The sequence below is a fragment of the Penicillium cataractarum genome, assembly GCF_028827025.1.
Source record: "Penicillium cataractarum strain IBT 29864 chromosome Unknown utg000007l, whole genome shotgun sequence".
Classification (NCBI taxonomy): Eukaryota; Fungi; Ascomycota; class Eurotiomycetes; order Eurotiales; family Aspergillaceae; genus Penicillium; species Penicillium cataractarum.
The window spans coordinates 3,712,069-3,736,844 of record NW_026622743.1 but is presented as its reverse complement, the minus strand read 5'-3'; the positions used below and the strand labels follow the sequence as shown (position 1 = coordinate 3,736,844).

Sequence of the window (24,776 nt, the reverse complement as noted above, 5' to 3'; positions counted from 1 at the left end):
CAAAATACGATCCTCCACATTGTGACATGGCCCAGGCTGTAACCCCCGAACTGTCTATCTTTATTTCATTTTATGACAAACAGATAGGAGAGGCCCCGTGGGGATGTAGGCCCCCGGCCCGGCGCAGTAGGTCATCTAGGCGGCAGGGTCCACAGGAGGTACATAACAGTACTTGAGACAGTATGGGTTTCGGTGAGTGATTCAGAGTACCGGTAAGTACCTCGAACCTCTGCCCGGGCCGGACTGGAACTCGTTCGGTGAATAGCAAATTCTGCTGCTGCTTATGTCAGCAGTGGCTGAACGCCGTCCGCCGAACGTCCGTTCAATCGGCATGCCGGCGGGTGGCGGTCGAAGGCGCAAGCCCTAAGGGAAACTATACAAATTGTGAATCAATACAGCGAAAACCACAAAATTTAAGGCTCAAATAACCATTTTTTTCAAGGGAAACAGATCATTATGAAGTAAATGGATCCAACAGATGTCTCAAAAACGGTATCTCACCCCGTTCTCCACGTTTCCAATCCCAGGTGGATCATACCCTAGGGTATGGCCCATCGCCACGCGCCAAGAGAAAAAAATTATGGGTCGAATATGTCTTCAGTTTCCGTGACCTCCACGTTGGTCCCCCAGAATATTTTCTTCTCGTCATCTTCCGCCTGGCCGCTTCTTTTTTTCATCCATATCTCCCCTATACACAGGTCACCATGAGCGTTGTCGAAGCACCCCATGCAATCCCGGCGCGGGACGTCGAGGTCTATCATGATCAGGACGAGACCGAGAAGGCTTTCTCGGAGAAGCCTCCACCAGTGGATGATCCTTTTGGAAATGAGGAATCTGGGGAAGTCAAGTATCGTGTGATGAAGTGGTGGTACGTATTAGCCGGCTGTTTGAATGGATGTTTTTATGTATAGGAGCAGTCGCATTGACTAACCGATGTTATAGGCAATCTGGAATGCGTGAGAGCCCATTGAAAGAGATTCGTGGGCAAATTGAGCCATTGTCTAACCTATTCATATAGTGATGGTCGCTGAAAACATCTCCCTGGGTATCCTTTCGCTCCCATCTGCCGTTGCAACTCTCGGCATTGTCCCGTAAGAAAAGATCTTCCAATGTTTATACAACACAGTAAAGATATCTGACCATTTTATAGGGCCTTCCTTATCATCCTCGGTCTTTCCGCCATCTCCTGGTACACAGGTCTTGTCATGGGCGAGTTCAAACTGCGGTATCCCCACGTGCACAGCATGGGTGACGCCGGTGAGTTGCTCATGGGTCCCATCGGCCGTGAAATCTGCTACTGGGGCCAGTTGCTGTTCATCATTTTCCTGATGGCCAGTCATATTCTCACTTTCACCGTGCTGTTCAACACCATCACCAACCACGGCACCTGCACTATTGTCTTTGGCGTGATCGGTCTGATTGTCAGCTGCATTTGCGCCCTGCCCCGAACCACTGACAAGGTGTTTATCATGTCGACCGTTTCCGCTGTTAGTATCTTGACTGCTACTATCGTCACTATGGTCTCCATCGGTGTCCAGGCCCCCGACTACGTTCAAAACGATATTACTACTGATCCTACCTTCGTGGACGCTTTCCTGGCTGTTACCAACATCGTGTTCGCCTTCATCGCCCACGTTTCCTTCTTCGGTATCATGTCGGAGATGCAGGACCCGGCCGAGTTCCCCAAGTCCTTGGCTATGCTCCAAATCGTCGATACTATCATGTACATCGTCACCGCGATGGTTATTTACTGCTATGCCGGCCCGGACGTTTCTTCTCCTGCCCTTTCCTCGGCCGGTCCCCTGATGAAGAAGGTTGCCTACGGCCTGGCCATTCCAACTGTGAGATTCCAATCTTGTTGAAAACTTCCCTTTGTGGGTTCTCCGCTGACTTACACTCAATAGGTCATCGTCGCCGGTGTCGTATTCGGCCACGTTGCTTGCAAGTATATTTACGTCCGTATCTTCCGTGGCGAGCGCTCGCACCACATGCACCAGCGTACTCTGCTGGCTACTGGTACCTGGGTCGCAATCGGTCTTACTACCTGGACCATTGCATGGGTTATTGCCGAGTCTATCCCCGTGTTCAACGATCTGTTGAGTCTCATCGTACGTTCCCACCCAACTCCCCTGATTGAGACACCCGCTAACTTATCCCCGCAGAGCGCTCTCTTCGGTAGCTGGTTCAGCTGTAAGTTCACACACACCACTTACCCATCAAGTGACGGCAGAGATACTAAACTATAAATAGACGGCCTGCCCTCCATCTTCTGGATGGTCATGAACAAGGGCCAATGGTTCGCCTCTCCCAAGAAAATCGTCATGTTCACCATCAACCTCATCATCCTGGGAATCGCCTGCGCTATTGTAAGTTCCCCCGATCTCCTGACAGTGAACAACCATCTAATTTCTATCAGTGCGGACTGGGTCTGTACGTCTCCGGCAAGTCGATTCATGACAGCTCTTCCAAGGCCAGCTGGACCTGCGCCAGCAACGCTATCTAGATACGACCAAGACTCGGCGGGACACATCGCTCGTGTCTCGTCTTGTCCTTTTGGCCGACTTTTGTATAGATTTCTGGATACTTGCGTTGATAGATTGATAGATATGTTGCTTTTTGACTGTACAGCATCGATTGGCTGGGTAAGCCTAGTCGTTGTAAATAGAATTGTTTGATTGTTTTTAGATCATGGTCTGATTTTATGGCAATGCATGCCCTTAAGATGACGTGCTTGGAACTGGTAGACATGCAACAGCCAATTGTCAAATCTCATGGATTCTAAGTCAACCTATGCTATGATTGGCTTATCACCGGTTCCATCTACCTTCACGAAAGCAAAAGCTCCCTGGGCTGATTGTGTAGCGTAGATTCATCGACAACCGCTCCAGAGATAAATTTGGAGAGTTAATGAATGAGATGAAAACTCTGTACGATTAAACAGCTCAACATCGGATATTATCGTGCATCGTGATTATATAGCGAATGTAATGATATAGACATAGAGAAGTTTATCAAAGGAAGGGAAATATATGTACAAACACGAAGCCAACCACACCAGGAACCTTACACCTTACGCCTCATCCAGGGAATAACGCTACGTGCTCCGCCAATTCAGCGGGATCTGCTCCTCCTCATCGTCGACAACAACAACCATCCACACACCGACTTGCCCATTGCTAGCGTATAGAGGAGTGCAATGCACCCAGCGGCTGCGTCCTTCGCTGTTGTATCGCGTGACCCATTTGATCCGCGCCGTGACACTGTGCCCTTGTTGCATGGCAGCCATGAGCTCCTCCTTCACGGCCGAAGAGCTTCCGATGCGAGAGAAGAATGACGATTGTAGCATACCCGGGATCTGGAGTGATGGGGAGGTGAAGAGGACACGGAGGGAGGGGTATGGGCGGACGAGGAGGTACTATATCAGATTCAGATTAGTCCCGGACAGCGATACCTGTAGCAAGCGAAGTACTCACATTCTCATAAACACCCGTCAACGATCCCCGGAAAAGAGGAGACTTGACATCCCTGAGACGAATAGCTTCCGCCTCACTATCCATAGACCCATTCCTCGGAAGCCAATGTCGCCCCGCCCGCGAAGCCGCACGCGTATTCGACGGCTGGAAGAGATCACCACCATGCTCCTGTATAGACGAAAGCTCCTTCGGACTGAATAGCTCGCACATCTGTCTGAACTCGTCCTTGTGTGGTGCGATGGGCATTTCTGCGACGCTTTCCTCGTCCGGATCGCGGTAGCGTGATTGGAGTTCGATGAGGGACTCCATTTGTGCGCCGTCGAGGGCGAGGCCGGAGACGTCGATTTGGGCGCCGATGAAGTATTTTACGCGGCCTTTGCTATCGCAGAGCGGGGCGCATTGGAGGAGATTCATGAATGGGGAGCCGTCGCGTCGACTGTCGAGGGTGAAGTTAGTACTGCAAGATCTTGGTGTTGGAGGTATACGTACTAGTTTAGGAATAGCTCTGAGTGGTGTCGCCCTGCTGTCAAAGCTTCGCGAATTCGACGTACGCTGTTGGGGTTTGTCTTGGGACCTTGAAGGAATCGGCAGTTGCGTCCAAGGACATAGTCCATTCCGTATTGTGTTGTTCGGTGGAATTCTGCAACGAATTAGTGCCAATCCTAATCAAGCGCATGAAGATACATACCTTGCGACGCGAAGATGATCGGGTTGTCTGGTCGTGATGGGTCCGTCAAACAAAACACTTCAGCCAGTGCGTTTGAAGTTTCTCTAAACTTCATGGGTAGAGTTCCTCGCACGCGCTCCTCGACAATCTTGCTAGTAATAGTAATGCACCTTGACGTAATGAAAGCAGGAAGCTCTTCGGCGGTCAATGCATTGAGTCCATCTTCCACACGTTGCTCGAGCACCTTGTTCGCTGTGATACCGACGGCCTCGGTATCTGTTTGAACAGCTTGAACAGCTGGAGGCGGAACGTCCGTTGACAGACGGACCAGCGCATTGGCATATTCGAGCGCTTTCAACGCCTTGGCTGCGTTGAGATAGTATGTGAGGGTTGAAATGGAGCGCGGTCGCTCGTCAAGAAGGAATTCCCGGAATCTGGCGAGATATCGCGGGTTGTTAAGAATGGATAGCATGTGCTCCGTTCCAAACATGACCTCCGAGAGGCGCTCCAATTTATGAAGCGGCGCATCCACACCGTCCCACGGCGCAATCAGGTCATACGAAGCACCATCTTCATTCACAGGATTAAACTCTTCTGCGCCGTCGTAGGGATTGATTTCCTGCAGCAGAGGGAGCTCGTTGGTTGTGACAGTGCGGCGCATATTCTTGATTGAAGACCGGGGCGTGGGATAAGCTTGTTCTTCTTCGTAGGGCGCGTCGGGTGCGTCGGTCATCACTTGTTCTTCGGCGATAACATCAAGACCCTTCGTTCGGCTTGGAGGGCGGGGGAAATCGTCGAGAATTTGTTCATTTCTGATCCGATCGATTAGTGGAAATCTTTTCCCCGCTTGACTCAGATCGCCACTTACCGTGAAGTTCTCCCCGATTCGGAGATCCATTCATGATACTCATCGGGCAGAGTCTCCGTCAACGATCGCAACGACTCGGTATCGAGGCATGATAGCCCTTCGTGGAGGTCTGTCATAGACATGATGAGCGCTGGAGATGACAATGTGAACAGAGAACGGCAAAAGAAATACAGTCTCTTCAGGTACTGCAGCTATGCCTCGCATCGGATCTTACCCTGTCTTTAATACTTTCATCGCTCTGGACTCACGGACACGGGAAAAGGGTGATGCATCAGTTTGATCGCCTCCGGTCTGTCCACAGTTCATGTCTTACTGCACCACAACCCTTTGCAAAATCTGAAGCATTGATAGGGAAACGGCAGACACGAACTCCAACATTCAACTCCATCAACACAGGTCACAAACTAGCCGGCAAACCGATCGATCGATGGAGCACGGTACCAGCGCACGAGATCGGAGTCGATCCGCGGGTGATGATGCAATTGTGCAGCGTCAAGGAGAAGTCAAGGGGAAGTTGGCGCGAAGAACATTCTGAGATCGGCGCCAGCTCCCGAGTCTATCGAAATTTGCGTTCGCACATTGAGCGAGACTATTGGTCGGGGATAGTTTGGACATGTCCATTGTTCAAGCCATGCGGCACCCGGAAATGGGGTTACAATGGCGGGGATCAGATACAAAAGTACATTGGACTTTGGGGGGCCATGGAAAAATTTTCAGATCGCATTCTTCTGTCTGTTTGAATAATGTTCCGCGATTCATATTGACCCGATCTGGTGCTTTGTGTCTGCTTGCATCGATGCTGCCCTTGTAAAGTATATAGATGTGCATCTAACCCCCCCCCTACCTGGTACAGTCCGACCTTACAGATCTTGAAATTGTCCCAAAGATCAAAGGGCCTAGGCGGTGACGCCGTAGAATGTGCATCTGCGGTCTAGACTCTGCCTCCTACTTGTCAATTTGCTTTGACCTCCGTTTGCCTGGTCAATAATAGTTCCCAGCTCCTTGGGAACGGCTACGTATAGTTTGTGCCTCTTTTCGTATCATTGCGGGCCGCAAAAGCCACCACATTCGACGCCTTCTCAGCTATGTAACAATAGCTTAAATCTACAGTTAATTTTTTTGGCGTTATCTCTTTCAAAAGTACGTCCGTCTCACCTCATTTCTACAAAGGGGAAATGCTTGGGCAGGGGTTGTGCCTTTTGGAGATATCTTCTCTGCAGTCATCCCCATTCGTACCGGAACGGACAGGAGGAAAAAGGGGATGTACATGAAGATAAAGCAAAACTTGAATATTCCTACCCAACAGTTGGGTACTGAATTCAATATCTGTACTGTTTAGGGGTCATGTAATGCTCGTGATGCCCGTTATGTCCATTTGGGTACTAAGAGAGCGCAAGCTTCTAGACTTTCGAGGGTCTAGAATCCCTAGGGCAGGAATTACATACATGACTGTTGCGGTCGGAACTGCAAACAAAAGATAGAAGCTTCCAGTCCATGATATACATCAATTATTGGCAGTTTTCAAACCCGAATTCGATCTATATGATGTGTTTCTTCAATGCCGACTTATCGTTGTTGGTACTTGGGCATTTGGATCCACGGAACGCTGGCAGCCATCCTTATCGATAAGCCGATAAGCGAAAATTTTCGGGACGCGGAGATGCGCCTGGACCGGTTGTTTCTTCGTCTCGGACCCCATTCACCATGCCTGAGAAGGTGCACACCTATTTTGGTGACTCGGACAATGAGTCCTCTAAGCAGGCTCCTAAGGTTGCACCGGAACCGACGATAGTCGAGGATGTGGGCCGCAAGAAGAAGCGCAACAAGAAGCGGAAGCGCGACGAGCCCGAGGAAGCCCAGGCACATCGCAACAATGTGACAGTACAGGCTGAGCAACCTGTCAAGGCTGCTGCGCCGGTTACAGAGAAGCCTGTTACAGTATCTACTGTGAACAAGGAACCTGAACTCAAACCCTCGCCCGACCAGACCGCCGCCCCGAAATTCAACGCCAAGTCAAGACCTCCCAAGACCTTCACCGATACAAAGACCAACTTCACCTCCCTCCGCGAAAAAGCGAACGCCCTCTACGAACTCCGCAAGAAACTCCCCATCTTTGCCCATGCCGATGAAATCCGACAGAAGCTCCGCGACCAAGATGTCATGCTGTTGGTCGGTGAGACCGGTTCCGGAAAGAGTACCCAGATCCCACAGTTCCTGGTGAACGAGTTCTGGTGCCGACCGACACCCGCCAAGGTCTTGAAAGAGGATGGGACGGAGAAATCCATCACCGTTGGTGGATGTATTGCGATCACACAGCCTCGTCGAGTCGCGGCGATTTCGCTGGCACGTCGTGTGGCTGAGGAAATGGGTACACCACTTGGATCTTCGTCGCCGGCTAGCAAAGTTGGCTACTCGGTGCGATTTGATACGTCTACGTCGCCTAGTACGCGGGTGAAATTCTTGACTGAGGGAATGCTGCTTCAGGAGATGCTGCATGATCCTTGGTTGACCAAGTACAGTGCTGTTGTGGTCGATGAGGTTCACGAGCGTGGTATCAATGTTGATCTAGTTGCGGGCTTCCTCCGGAATATGGTCTCTGGGAAGAAGGAGGGCCGCGGTGGGGTGCCACTCAAGGTGGTGGTCATGAGTGCTACGGCTGATATGGAGAGTCTGATGGGCTTCTTCCAGGAAGGGTTTAAGGAGCAGGAGCAAGAGGAAAAGCAAAGGCAAAAGCAAATATCCAACGGGGCCGAGAACGGTGATAGCTCGGAGGAATCGTCAATGGCGATAACGGCTTGTCATATCAAGGGTCGACAGTTCCCTGTCAAGACCATCTACTCGCCAGAGCCGGTGCATGATTTTGTCGATGCGGCTTTGAAGATTATCTTCCAGATTCATTACAAGGAGCCTATGCCGGGCGATATTCTGGTTTTCCTTACGGGTCAAGAGACTGTGGAGAACTTGGAGAATTTGGTGAACGAGTATGCCATTGGCATCGATCCGTCATTACCTAAGATTCTCGTCCTCCCTCTCTTCGCAGCTCTCCCTCAAGCTGCCCAACAGCGAGTCTTTGCCCCCGCTCCACCGCGCACCCGCAAAGTTGTTCTTGCTACAAATATTGCAGAAACCTCCGTTACGGTGTCTGGTGTGAGATACGTGGTAGACTGCGGCAAGGCAAAGGTCAAGCAATTCCGCACCCGCCTTGGATTGGACTCGCTGCTGGTGAAGCCCATTTCCAAGTCAGCCGCGATCCAGCGGAAGGGCCGTGCTGGTCGTGAGGCTCCCGGCCAATGCTTCCGGTTATACACCGAGAAGGACTACCTAGCTCTTGACGAGACAAACACTCCAGAGATTCTGCGTTGCGATCTTACCCAGGCTCTTCTGAATATGAAGGCTCGTGGCGTAGACGACATCGTTCGATTCCCCTTCTTGACCCGACCACCGCGCGAGGCTCTCGAGAAGGCCCTGCTTCAACTTTTGAATATCGACGCGCTTGCAGACGACGGTAGCATTAGTGAGATTGGTCTCCACCTCGCGAAGCTCCCTCTCTCACCGACCCTCGGACGAGTACTGTTGGCAGCCTCGGAGAATGGGTACGACTGTCTACTGGATGTCATCGACATCATCTCTTGCCTGAGCGTGGAGAACATCTTCCTCAACACCACCTCTGAGGAAAAGAAGGAAGCAGCCGAGACAGCCCGGCGGGATCTCTACCGACGTGAAGGCGATCATCTGACGATGCTATCCACCGTGCGGGCCTACGCGGGCGAAAACGTGGATCGCAAGGTGTGGGCAGAGCGACACCTGGTATCCCATCGGGCAATGCAGTCCGTGATGGTAAGTTAATCTCGGTACTTCATGCTAAGCCAACAATCTCAAAAAACCCCAATCTAACACATTATCTTTCTAGGACGTCCGCAAACAACTCCGCTCTCAATGCCGGCAAGCTAAAATGCTTCCGCGCGAAGAGCGAAACGATCACTACCCCGATCCATCCCCCGATCTGATTCTACAAAGTTTCTTGAGTGGCTTTGCGACGAATACCGCCCGGTTGGTGCCCGATGGTAGTTACCGCACGCTTGTGGGAAACCAGACGGTCGCGATTCACCCATCGAGTGTATTGTTTGGCAAGAAGGTGGAGGCCATCTTATATAATGAGTTCGTGTTTACGAATCGCAGTTATGCGCGTGGAGTGAGTGCGGTGCAGATGGATTGGGTTGGGGAAGCCTTGGCTGGGAGATAGTCCAAGACTGGTGTGGAGTGTATATACCCATGAGCGAGAGATCTACTTCTATCTATCGACCTGTGGTCCCTAGATTATCTATTATGATAGACCAGTCTTAAAGACATTAGAATGCAAATCCTCTCAGCCTGAAAGCGGGGGATATGGATGATCTACACCTGGAAGTATACTTTTAGGCGCATCCTTGCATCCGTCGATCCCTTTCGCCACTGAATTACCTCCACGTCAGAAACAGGCCACGGAGAAACTCAGGAGTAACAAGTCCTCCTTGGTAAATCCGGCCGGTCCCGTTGATTATGATTCACTATTTGGTAACAAAGTACGGGGCTAAAGTAAACAGTTCTACTAGTTATACTGTACTATCTCGAGTATACTCCGTAGCGGGCTCAGCTGCTGCGCAAGTCACACGCGAGCAGTCACATTTTGGGCGGAGCGGATAAGTGGAAATCCTGGGAATCTTATTTCTTATTTGCCTTGTCTAAACGGTCCAACTGGAACCCTATTACGATTGCTATCATCCAAATCCCAACATTCCCAACCGGATGGCGTGTTAACTAGTGGTCCGATCTCGCAAGTTTGCATCATCCGACTCCACCGCCTTATCATTTCTGTGATTCTGTTATCAACGCATCATCATCATCTCCATCCTGCCTTTTGACTTCTTCCCCCTTTCCAACGAACCAGCCCTGGTTCTGGTTCTGGTTCTCTCCCATTTCCTCTACTTCTTTCTTTTCCCCCTTGCTACCCACCGACTCCTTCTAGTCGGATCCTCCCCCTTCTCACCGCACTCGCGGTCTTGAATTGCGGGGAAGATCCACTATTCCATCATCCACCGCTTATCTGGCTCTACCTTCCTCCTCCCAAAGCCATTATCTCATTCCAACCACGTCATGGCTTTCCGTGTGCCAGCCCAGGCACCACGCCGACGAACCTCATACTCTACTTCCCAACGGCCTCCCCCTCTCGATCTCCCTCCTCCCACGTCTGAACAGCAAGAAGATGACACGACGCAATGGGTGCTCTTCTCCCCGACCGCCCGTACGCACACGACCTCGACGGAGCACACCCGCACCGTCGGAGCATCACGTCTGAGTGATTTTGGCTCGTTCGGTACTGCGACTCGATCTGCTGCTGGACAGGAGGGCGAGGGGGAGGTTGAGGACGAGGATGACGACGCGCTGGACGATCAGCTTGACGAGGACGGCACGGAGCTGGACAGCTTGGACGATGGGCTGCATGCTTTTCGTGCTCCATCCTTGGCCCCAGCTTCCCTTTCACGGGTTGATCAGGGGCCACCGGCCATGCTCCCGGCCCATGATGGGCTGGGAAGTTTCCAAGCATCCAGCCAGTTGGCCCAGGACCAGCTGTGGAAGCACGAGCAGTATAATCCGCAACGGCGGGAGCAGGCTCTCCCTCGTCATCGTCGGCGCTCCAGTGTCCAGCGACACCTGGATACGGTGAACGAACAGGAGGCCCATGTCGAGCGGGACCGTTGGCAGAGGATCGAGCAATGGCGGATGGACCAGAGTCGGGCTCTCTTGCAGGAGATTGAGCGGGAGACACGTCGACATCGGTCTGGTCGTGCGAGCGTGTCGACCATCCCACGCTCCGTTGACTATGCCTCTCCGCCTGCGATCCCAGAGACCCCCGCTGAGATCGCTGCTCCTGCAGAGCCAGAGGAGATGGACGAGTCGGTCTGGCGTCGCATCACACGCAAGGTCATTCAAGATCTGATCGGTATCGACGACTCTCTCCTCTCCGTCATTCTCGGCGAGTCTCTCCCACTAGACGCGCAAACTGCCAATGACTTGCCAGAGCTGGATATGGAAACCGTGCTGGCACGTGAACCCGAACCCAATAGTGTCGATGCGCCTCTCTGGCAGACGCAGGTTCTCCAGCGAATCGCCCACGAGCTGGGTATTCTGGTGCACCAGCTCTGCGAGCATCCCGGTGCTTTTACCTCATACTACCAAATGACGAAAGAGATCTCGAGTGAATATGCAGGCATGTCACTCAACCGTCTGGCTGACAGTACCACCACCTCCGTACGACCCTCCGAGCCCACAACCCAACCCTCAGCGGAAACTACACCCTCCGAATCCATGCCCTCGCCACACTTCACCCCAACTCTCCGCGATCCGAACCGCGAACACGAAGCGCAATGGGGCATCGAAGACGATGATCCCGCGGGGGAACCCGTCTCGGAATCTACCCGTCTCCAACAGGAGCAAGAATACTGGGAACGCGGACTAGACGTTATGATGGTCTTCCGCTACCTACGCACCCGCTTCAGTCGCCGTGGATACATGTCCGGCGAGAAGTACACCGCAACCCCGACTCCGCGCCACACACAAGATGCATCTCGCCGCGCTGCGATCATCCGCCAACATCACCCACTAGTTGCTCGTGCCCACTCCCGCTCGCAAACCCAAACCCGCCGCCCGTCCCAGCTCTCTGGTCCAGCGGGTGTCTCATCGCCGCTAGTTCGGCCGCACTTGCGTCGGCCTAGTTCTAGCTGTGCTAGCCAGAGTAAACTCTCGGCTATCTCGAGTCGAAGGACGCTGACGGGCTCGAGCAGGAATTATTGGGATATCGGCGGGTCTGTGGAGAGTAGTAGTGCGATTGGTGTGGGAGCTGGGCTCGGCACGTGGGGTGAAGCTTGATCTGTCAATGTCGTCGTCTATATTCTTGCATATTCTCTTCTCTTCGTTTCTATTTTCTCGGTTTATGGTTCAGAGCGGGTTGGAGTTTGTGGTGGCCGGTTGGAAATACATAATCTCAGAAACGACATACATGTGACGGCGAGGTGGGTGAATATTTCTTGTTTTGACTCGAGGATCTCTGTCTATATTCGGATGTTGGTGTTTTGTTTCATTTCGGCTGTTCCGGGATTGGGTACTCTCTTCTATCATCTATATTCATCTTGCATGCATATGATCATTTATACGTTGACTTGCATTATCTACATTATCAATCTACAGAATATAATCTTCGAACATCATGTCACCCTGCGCTTTCACGGTTGCTTAGAATATGCCTATGCGGCTCTACTATATACTATAACGGCTATTTTTAGTTCTCGTATAGTGCCGAACAAAAGTATTGAAATAAATGGTCACGTTGGCGCCACAGTGCGGGACACGAGTCATCTCAGCATGTCTGAACGAAGAGTTTCTCGCATATCTGAATCCAACCACCATAATGGGGAAACAGCGCAGAGTCAAGAATCGAAAACCTTGGGTTTCCAATTCTCAATCTCCGCAAGGCTTAGCAGCCCACCGGTCCCGAAGGACCCATGCTCTTGACAACTTACGAACCTTTCTGACAGCCCTAGTTATCGTGCACCACACAGCAATTCCCTACGGGGGCGTGGGATCGTGGAAGATCCGGTCACGTTGTTTCCCCGAGGAATCAGTCGTCCTAGTCGTCTTCAATGTGCTGAATCAGACGTTCTTCATGGGCTTGTTCTTTTTCTTATCAGGGTATTTTACCCGTGTGCAGATATCCAAGAGCAACGTCCCAGGGTCCACACTGTTCTATTCGCGAGTATGGCGTCTTTTACTTCCGGCGATTCTTTATACCGTTCTCGTCATGCCAACTTTGGATGCTATAGTCCATATGTCAGGGTATAACCCCCTAGAAGGACAGACAAGTCTGTGGGAGGTGTATGTCTCCTCCTGGAGCCAGATTCGGGGAATCCAAGGACAAGTTTGGTATCTTGCTTTGGTCGTACCATTCGACACGGCAGTCATCCTATTATCGCAGATTTTTGACAAGGGTGCAAACCAGTTTCTTGCTTCGACATTCAACCACAAACGGCTCCTCATATCAAGTGCATGGACCACATCCATATTATCCAGTTTCGCCATCCGAATCGTATACCCAGTTGGGTATATCTGGTCTCCGCTGGGCCTGCAGCTTGCCTATCTACCACAGTACATACTCGCCTATACCAGTGGCAATTTCGCGTCGATTTCAGATGATTACTTCATCCTGGACCCGCTCCGCAGCGGGGTTCGCAAGCCATTGAAGAGACTCGTCTCCGCAGTGATATTCTGCCTGGCAAGTCTAGCCATGCTCACTGCCTTACAAGAGAAATTCCTCGGGATCAACTCAGAAGAACTCATGTCTCTGACGCGTGGCGGCTTTAACGTCCCGGCTCTGATGTATGCAGCGTGGAATGAGATGGGCTTTGCACTGGTTGGATTTTCTTTACTTGCCGTGTTCCTTCGATACTGTGACACCCCTTGGCTTCTTTGTGGCGCGTGGCTTCCGCGGTATTCTTATGCTGCGTTTCTAATTCATCCTTTGGTGAGTCTGGTGGTTGAACTTGTGGTTGAGTCTGTCATGGACTGTGGACGGGACGGTTGTTGCTTGTATGGTATGTGGGTGTGGGCTGGCCCTGTGATATTGACTCTTGTTGTTGGATTGGGTAATGTCTTTGCATCGTGGATTGCTGCTTGGGCGGTCATATCGAGGATACCTTACATTGGTACTATCATATAGGTACACTGATCTGATTAGGAACTGTGTGAGTGATCTCTAGTTTACAGGATTAGTATATCAGTGATGATGGTGCCAGAAACTAGCCCAAAATTGCGCTATGAGTATTGAAAGTAACTCATTTCGATTGATGTGCATCTTCGAAATCATCTGGGGTAAGTCAACAAAGTTTTATAAGATAAAGGTGCAACTCAAAGACTTGGAAGTCGAATGCACTCTCCGGGTCTATCCCTGTTTGTGTGCCATGTCGTTATGAGATTTCTGTATGTTAAACTTGATTTGGGACTCATTTACATGCTCCCTGCATATCTATATCAAATGCACAACCTGTCGTAGGCTTCAATGTTCTGTTGACTGAACAAGAGAAATTTCCACAGGAATCCTCCCATTATATTTGAAAAAGAAAATCAGTATATACATAAGAGTTTAAAGAATTATGCAAAGGCCAGTCCCTTCCATCCATCCGCTTTGCACTCAGCACACTTCCGCCGATACTCCACCGCATGTCCAGAATATCTTGCCACACTGCGAACAGTCTTGCCCTTGATATTCTTGTTCACACCAGTCATCCAGCTGTCAATCTCGTTCGCGAGATGACCCTTGCTACACTCAACAACATGCTCCGTCCACCCTTCTACTGCCTCTGCCGTAGGTTCCACATAAGAGTAATCGTTATCCTTGCAGTATTGAAGTAGATCGGAAACGACTTGGACCGCATGTTCGATGGTGCGTGGGGCGTTGCCGAATGGCTGGTGTGGTCCAAGAACCATGAACATATTAGGCATTGAGCGAGCGGTAATACCGAGGAAAGTCTGTGGCCTATGATCAATCCACACTGCCTGTTCGCCATTCTTTGAGTCGCTGTTGGCGAGAAGAGGGCGGCCATCCTTGCCGTGCCATTCGATGGCACTGAATGCACCCGTGATAGCATCAAAGCCAGTGGCGTAAATCAAAACATCAAGCTCATGCACCTCGCCATCCGAGGTTTTAATTCCAGTCTCTGTAATATGATCAATCGGCGTTTGTTGAAGGTCGACTAGGTGAACATTTGGCTGGTTGTACACCTCAAAGTAACCACTCTCCAGAGGTACTCGCCGGGTACCAAAACCATGGCTCTTGGGAATTAAACTCTCAGCAACTTTTGGGTCATTCACACGGGCTCGAATCTTGTCCGCGATAAAATCGGAGTACATCTTGTTGGCCTCGCGATTGGTATAAGTGTCACTGAAAGTACCGAGCCACTTTGCAAACCCGGGCTTTGCGTAGATCTCTTCCCAAAGAGCAAGACGTTCCTCTGGAGATACCTCCAAGGACCTGCGCGGGTCAGCTTGATGCATGAAGCAGGCTGGTGTCTCGTTGCAGAACTTGAAAAGCTCGTCGTAATTCTCCCAGTGCGTCTGCATTTGTTCAAGGCTGATTGGTTCGTTGCGTAGAGGTGCTGACCAGTTTGCCGTTCGTTGGAAGACGGTCAGCGATTTCACGGTAGGCTCCTTTGAAACGGCAGTAATTGTCTGAATTCCAGTTGCTCCGGTACCAATCACGCCAATCCGCTTGTTGCCAAAGTCACGGCTGAGATTGAAATCTCTCGGCCAACTGGAGGTATGGAAAGCCTGGCCCTTGAAGGACTCGATGCCGGGGATGGCCGGCAAAGTTGGCGATGACAAGAAGCCCATGCAGCTGACGAAGAATCTAGTCTGGTATTGCTTGCCGGATTCATCGGTGAATAGCCATGTGTGAGCGCTGTCCTGCCACCGAGCAGACTTGATGCGTGTGTTGAATTGGATATTCTTGGCCAAGTCATGCTTCTCAGCAATGCGCTCGACGTATCGCAGAATCTCCGACTGCGGTGCAAACGACTCCTTCCAGTGCCACTCATTCATCAGCTCCTTGTCGAAGGAGAAGGCATAAGAGAGTGACTCAGAGTCAACTCTGGCACCGGGATATCTGTTTCAAATGCGTGTAAGAAACTATGTATTCATGACAATGATACCCATCTCTTACCTGTTCCAATACCATGTTCCACCTACAGAATCGGCTGCCTCGATCACCTTGATGTTCCACGAGGGGAACCGTTTGCGCAGGTGATAAAGACTGCAAACGCCGGACAAGCCGGCGCCGATGATGAGGACATCGTAGGACTCGATTTGCACTGATCCCATGGCAACTATGTCTTGTCGAGAGGATTGACTATCGTTGGTAGGTTGTGATCATGTTGTAGGCATGACCATAGATGGTCTTTATAGAGTGAATCCATGATCGTGCCACACCATAGATCATGTGCATGACAGTGGACTGCACATGGAGCCTGATAGGAAGCATCGGCGATACTTGCTTGTCTCGAGGCTTATCGCTGTCCAGTGAAGTGGAGACACGATCAGCGCCAGCACCAGCGCCACTCGTTATCGCCAGGTTTCCCCCGCATCCGACCACGTGACGCTATAACTTTCCTAAAAGAACTGGGGAGTAACACAAGCAATGCTGTCCTTTCTATTTTCAGATGGCTTGACTTCTGGGTGAGCCGGGACTTTTCCCAGAAAGCCTAATGCGTATCTTTCTGTGGTTGAGAAACGGAGTTCCCTGCCTGGTCGAGAATATCCGCTTTGCGCTCTGTTGTTGGTCATAGTAGCATTCAAATGCCAAATGCCTATTCCCAAACCTGCACCTATAATTCTACTCAAGTGGAGTTGATCAAGGAAACCCGCAAGCTGACAATGTTATGGAAATTTTCTACGTTCAAAAATCAGAATTTGTGGCAATCAATTGAAGAAAACGTTCATAAAGCTCGATGACTGTCATGTTTCAACCTGGTCCAATTTTGTCTACTTCAAACTGTGAACGTTATGCTCCGTTGATGTAATCTCATTTTGCTAAGAATCAACATATTTCATGAATACATCATTGAGTAGACTCATAGCTTTCCTGTAGATTAAGAAATAAACTAAGTCGGGTGTTGATCTGCTTTAACAAAGCCAGCCTCCATCAACGTTGTACACCGCGCCCGTCACAAAGGATGCCTCGTCGCTCAATAAGAATGCCACAACGGTTGCGACTTCAATTGGCTCTGCACGTCGCTTCTGTGCTGTTGCCTGTAGGCCTCTCTTCACATCTTCAGGATCTTCCCCCTGAGACATAGGAGTATTAACGGAGCCTATAATCCACGTTAGCAGTCGGTTAAGCTAAAGGTTGAGGTATTGATCTCATACCTGGGGAAACACAGTTGACTCGAATATCTTTGTTCTCTCTAGCTGCTGTTCGTGATAGTCCAATAACCGCTGCTTTGCTAGCACAGTACGGGGAAACTCCAGGTGACCCCATCTGACCAAAAGCACTGGCTGCATTAACCTGCATTCCAAGTCAGCAAGATCCTGCAAAGTAAACCCGACGTGGCTACTTACGATGCTACCTCCAGCAGTCATGGCTCTCAACTGTGCCCGAAGGCAATAAAACAGCCCAGTCGAGTTCACACCGAAATTGAAATTCCAAGTCTCGTCTGTTGTCTCTGTGATTGGCTTTGCCGGACTAATCACTCCCGCCATATTCACAGCGCCATCAAGTTTTCCCAATTTATCCACAGTCGATTGAATCCAGGAATCTACCTGACTGCTATCGCGTACATCGACTATCGTATAGATATGCTTTTCACTTCCCGGTAGTGACCCGATCGCCGTTTGGAGTGCGGCCTCATTGATATCTGCCATGGACACGATTGCGCCACGAGATGCGACCAACTTCGCGGTCGCAAGTCCCATACCCGACGCTGCACCGGTGATGGCAATCTAGAAAGTTTTTGTGATCAGCAATGATTCTCAAATGTTTGTCGTAGTGACTTACGACTTTGCCCTCGAAAGATGCCATTCTGTAGTCACTGTATGCCAAAATCTGGTCTCGGATCGCAACAAATGCCTTATATGCAATTGTCCTGATGAGAAAGATAAATAAATCCTCCTCGCACTGAATGGCAACTCGGAGTATCTGCGCCTTGGCCAGATGATCACAATAGACTTCCACAAATATGAATAGGGCAAGTATAACCTCACCAGAAAAGGCAGGCTTCCGCTATCGCAGCCCCACTCTTATCTTCCCCGCAAATCGTCGGACTCGTCCCGAGACTCGCAACGGGCCCGATAACCCGTGGATCTCTGGATCGTTCATCCTTCTTGTGTATACGTGCAGCTTGCATCATGGCAGGAAGAATCGAACGCGCAGAGATCAACTCACATACTCGCTCCTTTACGGGCTGTAACACGGTATGTATATACCCGTCATCAATGGCGAAGTGCTCGTGTCTAACAACGCAGTAGTGTCGGAGTCGCCACGTCAAGTGCGATGAAGGGCGCCCAACATGTTCCATGTGCGCCTATTTCGGCCTGACCTGTGCTGGTTACGGAAAGAACATCTTTTTCGACTCGAAGAATCCAGACGCGAAGATCCGATTTCGAAGACCCTTGCTCACTGAAGAAGAACGCGAGCGTATGAGCCAATGGCTAGTCTCCAGTGCTCCACCCAAGTCAACATTCCAACTGCTATCTCGAATCGACGATGAGTGCGAGAACTCCGTCCCCTCGGGGGAGTTTCAACTATCTCTCGGGCCTTTTGGCGTTTTCAAAGTGCAACCCGACCGTGCGATCCAGAGTGCGACGCCCGACGAACCCGAGTCCTTGCCAATCGAGGAATTAGAAGATCCTGGTACCGGTAGTCCAGAGCAGGACGACCTTCCTATAATGAGCTCTTTCCCTGTCGATATCGGATTCTCGCAACTCTCGCCATCGTTTATGCAATCCTTGCTAGAACCACCTGAGCAAAGACCGAACTCAAGCTCTCCAGATCTACTAGATTATTTGATGGACCAAGGCCACCTCGACGAGACATCTTTAGTACAGCCCCAAAGATACTCGCCCACTCATTTGATATCCGATTCATATTGTCACCCACATATATCGCCCGACTTCCTAGCCCCCAGCCCAGATTCGTCTGGTTCAGTTCCACAAGATGCAGTCTTCTTGATCAAACACTACTCTTCAACTGTTATCAGTCTCATGACACCTGTTCGGCATAAGAAGACTCCTTGGCATATACTCTTCATTCCCCATGCCAAAGACTGTCTAGCCGCTCTAGCATTGGGCGAGGACATGAGCCATGCCAGCCTTTGTAATTTCTACGGAACCCTAGCCATCAGCGCCTTCAGTCTAGGCGGCGTTTCTCGATCAGAAACCTGGCTCGAACAAGGACAAATGTACCTCCGAAAAGCACAGAACCACGCAAAGCTAATGCTTTTAACCGCCTATGATATCCCCAAGCCCGCCAAATACAAGTCTATATTGATGGCCATCCTCACGATGGTGCAAGTATCCACCTTCTCCGGTAACCGAGACCAAGCAGAAGGGTACTTCCTGGAAGCAGAAAAGTTCATTCGATTGAAAGGACTAAAACGCAGAAAGTCACGAAAGGTACGCCTTTTACATCACTGCTACGTTTTCGAGCGGATGTTTCACGAAAGCGTTTTCGTCTGTGCTGCGAATTCGTACCAACGGCAAAATGTTCGCCGAGTGATTGAGTCGAGCGGACTTGCACCTGCGAGCGTGGATGGTCTCTCCTTCCGTTTATACAAATGGAAGAATCTGCATCAGGAGATGCTTCGCGTGCGCGACCGGGAAGAAGGGGAGAATGATTTGCACCTTGAGCGCCCAGGGCTCTTCTCAGCCACCCTCTACCCCGAAATCTTCGGCATCCCGGAGGCCTGGCTTCTTCTTTTATCTTGTGTGATTCGCCTCGGGACAGAGAAAGATGCCGCCGAAGAACAATCCAACCCGAACGGCCTCAACCTGAAAGATTTCATCAACCGTGCAAAGGCCCTGGAAGACTACATTAATCAACTTCAACGTCCCAATCAAGCGACATTCACATTTTCATCACAACACTCCACCATCGACGAACACATTCTCGAGAACATGCTCGAGGCAATGCGCCTCGCCCTTGCCATCTACTTCTACCGCCGAATATACGATATCAATGCATCCATATTGCAAGAAAAAGTAGTCGGAGTGCGCGACTGCCTGCTTCAATGCGAATATGCCGATTCAAGCGTAGTCCACGGTTCTGCAGGTTTTATTTGGCCAGCCTTTATTGCGGCCTGCGAGGCTGAAGATCCGGACGTGCAAGAATCATTCGCGACGTGGTTTGAGATTTCTGCGAGCCGAAGCGGGCTGTCTGGGTTCACACGGACTTTGAGCTCGATTCGTAAGATTTGGCAGGAGAAGCGTGGTGGAGGGTCTAGTATGACTTGGTTGGATTTGATGAGGAAAGCGTTGCCAGTGCAGGAACACGGGGAGTGGGAGGGTTTAGTTGGAAGTAAGGATAGTTGACCTATTCGTGTAACAAATTTTAGCATGTATGTATATGATCATGATCAATGTTAGCAACTCCTCTTGGATGGTAGAGGTTAGAGGCTCATCTTGCGGGTATAAGAGGAGGAAATTCTGGGCTTGTCTAGTCAGAAACTGCTATAGTTCCCTAGACATGTGTCCCATTGACTTGCGTTTAATTTTGCCCGTCCGCTCAAATCAATAATTTACAAAAAGACCATATGAATTTCCCCGCATCCCAATTTTGATGCTCTAGTACTTGCCTGTTTTTGGTTTCGTATACCCTTGATAAGACCGACAGCTGACTAGTGGAGTGGGTTCATCAAGTTAGGCAGGCTTCCGCGACAACCCCACCACGGAGGCACCACCGAGGTATGTGCTGGACTATGCTCGTTCAGCTACTTATTTCAATAGACTCCTCGAGCGATCATGAATTTGCTCCTATACTTTCTGTTCTCATAAACTATTTTCTTTCTCATCTCGATTGCTTTCTCACATAATCATAATGGATGTCCCCGGCATCGCATTGATCACTGGCGCCGCATCAGGCATCGGACGAGCCTGCGCAAAAGCTTTTGCCAAAGAAGGCGTATCCGGACTAGCTCTGGTTGATCTGACTGAAGAAGCTTTGACAGCCGTCAAATCTGAGATTGAAGAGTTACAACGTACTCTCGGCCAAACCAACCCCTGCCGAGTCGAGATCTACCCAACCAACGTCGCAGACGAAACACGCGTGAACGAAGTCATCGAAACGGTCTCGCGGACATTCGGTCGCCTTGACTATGTCGTCAATGCAGCGGGCATCGCAATGAAACACCAAGGTGGTGCAGCCTTTGCCGAAACCGCAGATTGGAATCGAATTCTAGACGTCAATCTCACGGGGACATTCTTCGTTCTCCGTGCTGCGGCAAAGATTATGTTGAAGCAAGAACCTATCAAGTCCAGTATCGACGGTCGCTCCTTGCAGCGTGGGTCTATCGTGAATTTCTCCTCGATTCAGGGTGTCGTGGGTATTCCCTTGTCGACGGCGTATACTGTGACCAAACACGCCGTGATCGGGTTGACGAGAACGGCTTCGGAGGACTATGCAAAGGAGGGATTGAGAATTAATGCCATTTGCCCTGGATATACGGAGACACCACTCACGACCAAGTCGCCTGCTATCTTGCAGGCCATGGTGGAGCGTGTTGCGACCGCAGTGCCGATGGAGCGAATGGGACGACCGGAGGAGATTGCAGATGGAGTTTTGTATCTCGCAGGAGGTCGGAGTTCTTTTGTAACGGGAACTGCATTGATGGTTGATGGTGGATACACGCAGCGATAAACATGTAAATAAAGAAATATAGACGATTTGAATTGAAAGCCATTCCATTCGATGCATTTCTGTATAGTTGAAGGCAACCAATGAGAGTCCAGAATGGCCGTGATAGGCCAACACCACATCGACTAGTCAATATTGCACGATCATTGGACGATAGTATTACCGTTTTCCCGTTAGCTTACTCTTCACCAATGAGAATTAAATTTGACGTCCTGATTGATTAAGCTGGCAAGCAAACCCCCATCGTGGCGCCTGCGAATCGCCGCTTTAGGCCGAGTGACCTCACCACCTCCTCCGTCTCCTCACAATTGCGGAGAGATCAACCACATCATCGACCACTCGCATCGGAGATTCTCTCCGCATTCCAAGCATCTCGCCCAATCATGTCGCGGACGAAATAAGCACGTCTAGCCCTCGCTTCGTGCCAGCTTCTTACAAGACTCTCCCGCACCATCGTAAGCTACGTGTGGCATAAACATGCGCAGCTTTGGATCGTCCACCTCGACCTGCTTAAACCCTGCGCTTCGTACCATCCGACCGAGAGTTCAAGTCACCGATTTAAGGAAAGCGACCGGCCTATCTATAACTACGACCTCTCGACTTCTCTCAACGCGATTGAACCCACGAGGCCGTGTCTCAACCCGCCCCATCCCTTGCCAGCTCCGTCCCACGTTACCCAGGGCCACCATGAGCAGCCAGCGCGTTCCAATCGAGTCCCAGCGTGTGGACGCACCGCTTACCTCCTCAGCGACTTTCCTCGTGCTATCAGCAACAGATAAACCAGACTCCATCAAGACGATTCGCTCCGTCGTCGCTGGGTTGGACGACCTCGCTAAGAATGTCTCCATTCGCGATCTGAACGCCCAATTCGCCTGCACGGTCGGCATTGGCAGCGACATCTGGGACCGGTTGACTGGTCTACCTAGACCCGCCGAGCTTCGTCCGTTCAAGGAGATTAAGGGCAATAAGCACACGGCTGTTTCGACGCCTGGCGACTTGCTATTCCATATCCGATCCGAGCGACGAGACATCTGTTTTGAGTTTGAGAGACAATTGATGGACCAGCTTGGCGATTCGGTGTCTCTGGTAGATGAAACTGTGGGATTCCGGTACTTTGATGTCCGCGATCTACTCGGCTTCGTGGACGGGACAGCCAACCCCATCGGACCGGCAGTTCCTCCGGCCGTCCTCGTCGCAGAGGAAGATACATCCGCCCAGGGAGGCAGTTACATCGTCATCCAGAAGTACGTACACGATCTAGAGTCCTGGAAGTCTCTCTCCACAGAGACACAGGAAAAGATCATTGGGCGCACCAAGCTTGATAATGTTGAACTCGACGATGCCGAGTCTGGACAACGATCGCACAAGACCCTCAACACTATCGAAGATGAAAATGGCGGTGAACATGATATCTTGCGTGATAACATGCCATTTGGATCACCCGGTTCGGGTGAGTTTGGCACGTACTTTATTGGATATACGCGCCGGTTGTGGGTTATTGAGAAGATGTTGGAGCGCATGTTCATCGGGCACCCTCCTGGACTCCATGATCGAATTCTGGATTTCTCTACGCCATTGACTGGAACTACGTTCTTCGCCCCATCCGCGAGTCTACTGGCAAGCCTTGATTCGGATTGATAATACGGGCTTCGCATACAAACAGAGTTCATAAAAGTCTTAGTATCACTCTGTATATAGAGAGTTGTCCCGAAGAGATCCTCTCCAATTACATACAATTACGGCGGACGATAGAGGTAGTATGACCGGAGGGCACAGATAGGTCCACGGTGTCTAGTCTAAGCACTGTTAATTAACAAAAAACTGCATGTCAGCTGACTTTGAATGGGCTAAATTACCGCGTGATTCCATGGTAGACCTAGGCCTAGTCTACCTACCGACCAGGCTACTCTGGCATATAGCACGTTGGTTCAAAATGCTTCGCGCTTTCTTCTCTTGTTGTAGACATGGTCTTAACGCAGAGCTGGAACTTCACCATTTCATGTCCTTTTGCCTCCAACGTTAGGCTTTGGATCCGCTTGTTAAATTTTAGACGTAACTTTCAGCTATTGAAAATTTATATCTCTATACCTTTCATATCGCGTTTATCCTACTTGATTTAACAAGGTGTGGTATGCGTTTGAAAAATCGCTCCGTTAACATTTCTAATCAACCTGTCTATTCCGTTGGCCCCCTTGGAAATAAGACCCTCTCGGGGCATACTTATTTTGTTGTGTTCATGCCAGATATGCGTACGTCTAGGTGGACTAGCGCCCGCTAGCTCATAAAAGTACGAATGCAAGTAATCTCAGAGGTCAACTGAAGGAAGCGGGGCGTAGCCTAGTTTTTTTACCCTCCGATTTGGCCATTCTGTGTACATATAGGGTGTTGGTTCCGGGGATTTTTTTTTCATCCTACTTAGCACGACATTTCGCTATTTTGCACTCAGTAACATTGGCTTTTGAATTATGTCGATCCCGGAGACACCAGTTAAGTATGCCCAGACGCCAAGGCTGTTTACAGGGAAACTTTCCGCATCATGACAACGGCCAGCTCATCCACACAAACTTGCAATGGCACCTTACACATCTGCCTGATAGACCAACAGTCCTGTTAAACTTGGTGGATTGTATCGATGGATCTCTCGTCGATTCACTCAACCTCTTTGGCAAAAGGGACATGGAGGCAGATTTTCAACACCCAAAGACATCAAAAGGAAGCTAGGAGGAAATAATAATGGGAAAGCAATATCTGTGGTGTTCCAGGCCGCCCAGGAGATTGTCTAGAGCTTTCGCTGAGCTCAAGCAACGTTGACACAGGAATCCTGTTTCGTACGCAAACTTTACCACTAATAACCGACGAAATGCCCCGTTCGGCACTAGCGGCTTCGGAAAGGGGCTAAGAGAATTTCAATCTTCAGCTCAACAGGTGATTGATTGACTTGGGTTTGCATGCCTTGGACGATCCACAGAATTGAAGATTGTTGCCCGACTACCCATTCCGCGACCAGTATCCCAGCAGAACCCTGTCTTTGCCTACTCGTGATCATTCGACTCGCAAGCTCAGTTCTCAGGGATGAACGTGGCGTTTAGTGCCTGTCAGCCCTGCCGTCAGAGGAAGAGGAAATGTGATCGGATCGCCTCCGGTTGCAGTTTGTGCACGAGGTATACCTTCCCTCTACGCGAGTTGATGTCGTAGATCCCTGCTCATAGGTGACGGCGAAAAACAAGAACCTCCCGTCGATGCATTTATCCCGCCCGCGCTGTGGAAATTTTCCACGAACATGCGAATTACCTGGCTCAGGATTCCAGGCTCCATGAAGCGGCAGCCAGTCGGCTTTAC

At 50.4% G+C, this 24,776-nt stretch overlaps 10 protein-coding genes across 10 annotated transcripts; 7 read left to right on the top strand and 3 right to left on the bottom strand.

Annotated features, from left to right (window-relative positions):
* Positions 1-704: 704 nt before the first annotated feature.
* N7496_008889 (uncharacterized protein) lies at positions 705-2,503 on the top strand (the record flags this gene model as incomplete). The annotated part of the gene is made up of 8 exons (XM_056701808.1): positions 705-868; positions 943-956; positions 1,019-1,091; positions 1,151-1,841; positions 1,905-2,108; positions 2,163-2,190; positions 2,251-2,366; positions 2,417-2,503. The coding sequence occupies 8 exons, from the start codon at positions 705-707 to the stop codon at positions 2,501-2,503; spliced, it is 1,377 nt and encodes a 458-aa protein (XP_056553871.1).
* Positions 2,504-3,094: 591 nt separating this feature from the next.
* Positions 3,095-5,130, bottom strand: N7496_008888 (uncharacterized protein; the record flags this gene model as incomplete). The annotated part of the gene is made up of 5 exons (XM_056701807.1): positions 3,095-3,415; positions 3,474-3,909; positions 3,963-4,113; positions 4,162-4,952; positions 5,009-5,130. The coding sequence occupies 5 exons, from the start codon at positions 5,128-5,130 to the stop codon at positions 3,095-3,097; spliced, it is 1,821 nt and encodes a 606-aa protein (XP_056553870.1).
* A 1,582-nt stretch (positions 5,131-6,712) lies between these two features.
* On the top strand, positions 6,713-9,251 carry N7496_008887 (putative ATP-dependent RNA helicase (Hrh1); the record flags this gene model as incomplete). Its single annotated transcript, XM_056701806.1, has 2 exons — positions 6,713-8,845; positions 8,919-9,251. The coding sequence occupies 2 exons, from the start codon at positions 6,713-6,715 to the stop codon at positions 9,249-9,251; spliced, it is 2,466 nt and encodes an 821-aa protein (XP_056553869.1).
* Positions 9,252-10,141: 890 nt separating this feature from the next.
* On the top strand, positions 10,142-11,914 carry N7496_008886 (uncharacterized protein; the record flags this gene model as incomplete). Its single annotated transcript, XM_056701805.1, has 1 exon — positions 10,142-11,914. One exon carries the CDS (start codon positions 10,142-10,144, stop codon positions 11,912-11,914), a length of 1,773 nt encoding a protein of 590 aa, XP_056553868.1.
* Positions 11,915-12,452: 538 nt separating this feature from the next.
* N7496_008885 (acyltransferase family protein) lies at positions 12,453-13,757 on the top strand (the record flags this gene model as incomplete). Its single annotated transcript, XM_056701804.1, has 1 exon — positions 12,453-13,757. The coding sequence occupies one exon, from the start codon at positions 12,453-12,455 to the stop codon at positions 13,755-13,757; it is 1,305 nt and encodes a 434-aa protein (XP_056553867.1).
* A 431-nt stretch (positions 13,758-14,188) lies between these two features.
* On the bottom strand, positions 14,189-15,913 carry N7496_008884 (flavin-containing monooxygenase; the record flags this gene model as incomplete). The annotated part of the gene is made up of 2 exons (XM_056701803.1): positions 14,189-15,698; positions 15,756-15,913. The coding sequence occupies 2 exons, from the start codon at positions 15,911-15,913 to the stop codon at positions 14,189-14,191; spliced, it is 1,668 nt and encodes a 555-aa protein (XP_056553866.1).
* An 801-nt stretch (positions 15,914-16,714) lies between these two features.
* Positions 16,715-17,609, bottom strand: N7496_008883 (SDR family NAD(P)-dependent oxidoreductase; the record flags this gene model as incomplete). Its single annotated transcript, XM_056701802.1, has 4 exons — positions 16,715-16,902; positions 16,958-17,096; positions 17,150-17,530; positions 17,586-17,609. 4 exons carry the CDS (start codon positions 17,607-17,609, stop codon positions 16,715-16,717), a joined length of 732 nt encoding a protein of 243 aa, XP_056553865.1.
* Positions 17,610-17,935: 326 nt separating this feature from the next.
* N7496_008882 (Zn(II)2Cys6 transcription factor) lies at positions 17,936-20,116 on the top strand (the record flags this gene model as incomplete). Its single annotated transcript, XM_056701801.1, has 2 exons — positions 17,936-18,001; positions 18,056-20,116. The coding sequence occupies 2 exons, from the start codon at positions 17,936-17,938 to the stop codon at positions 20,114-20,116; spliced, it is 2,127 nt and encodes a 708-aa protein (XP_056553864.1).
* Positions 20,117-20,621: 505 nt separating this feature from the next.
* On the top strand, positions 20,622-21,440 carry N7496_008881 (SDR family NAD(P)-dependent oxidoreductase; the record flags this gene model as incomplete). The annotated part of the gene is made up of 1 exon (XM_056701800.1): positions 20,622-21,440. The coding sequence occupies one exon, from the start codon at positions 20,622-20,624 to the stop codon at positions 21,438-21,440; it is 819 nt and encodes a 272-aa protein (XP_056553863.1).
* A 684-nt stretch (positions 21,441-22,124) lies between these two features.
* On the top strand, positions 22,125-23,075 carry N7496_008880 (Dyp-type peroxidase; the record flags this gene model as incomplete). Its single annotated transcript, XM_056701799.1, has 1 exon — positions 22,125-23,075. The coding sequence occupies one exon, from the start codon at positions 22,125-22,127 to the stop codon at positions 23,073-23,075; it is 951 nt and encodes a 316-aa protein (XP_056553862.1).
* Positions 23,076-24,776: the final 1,701 nt, after the last annotated feature.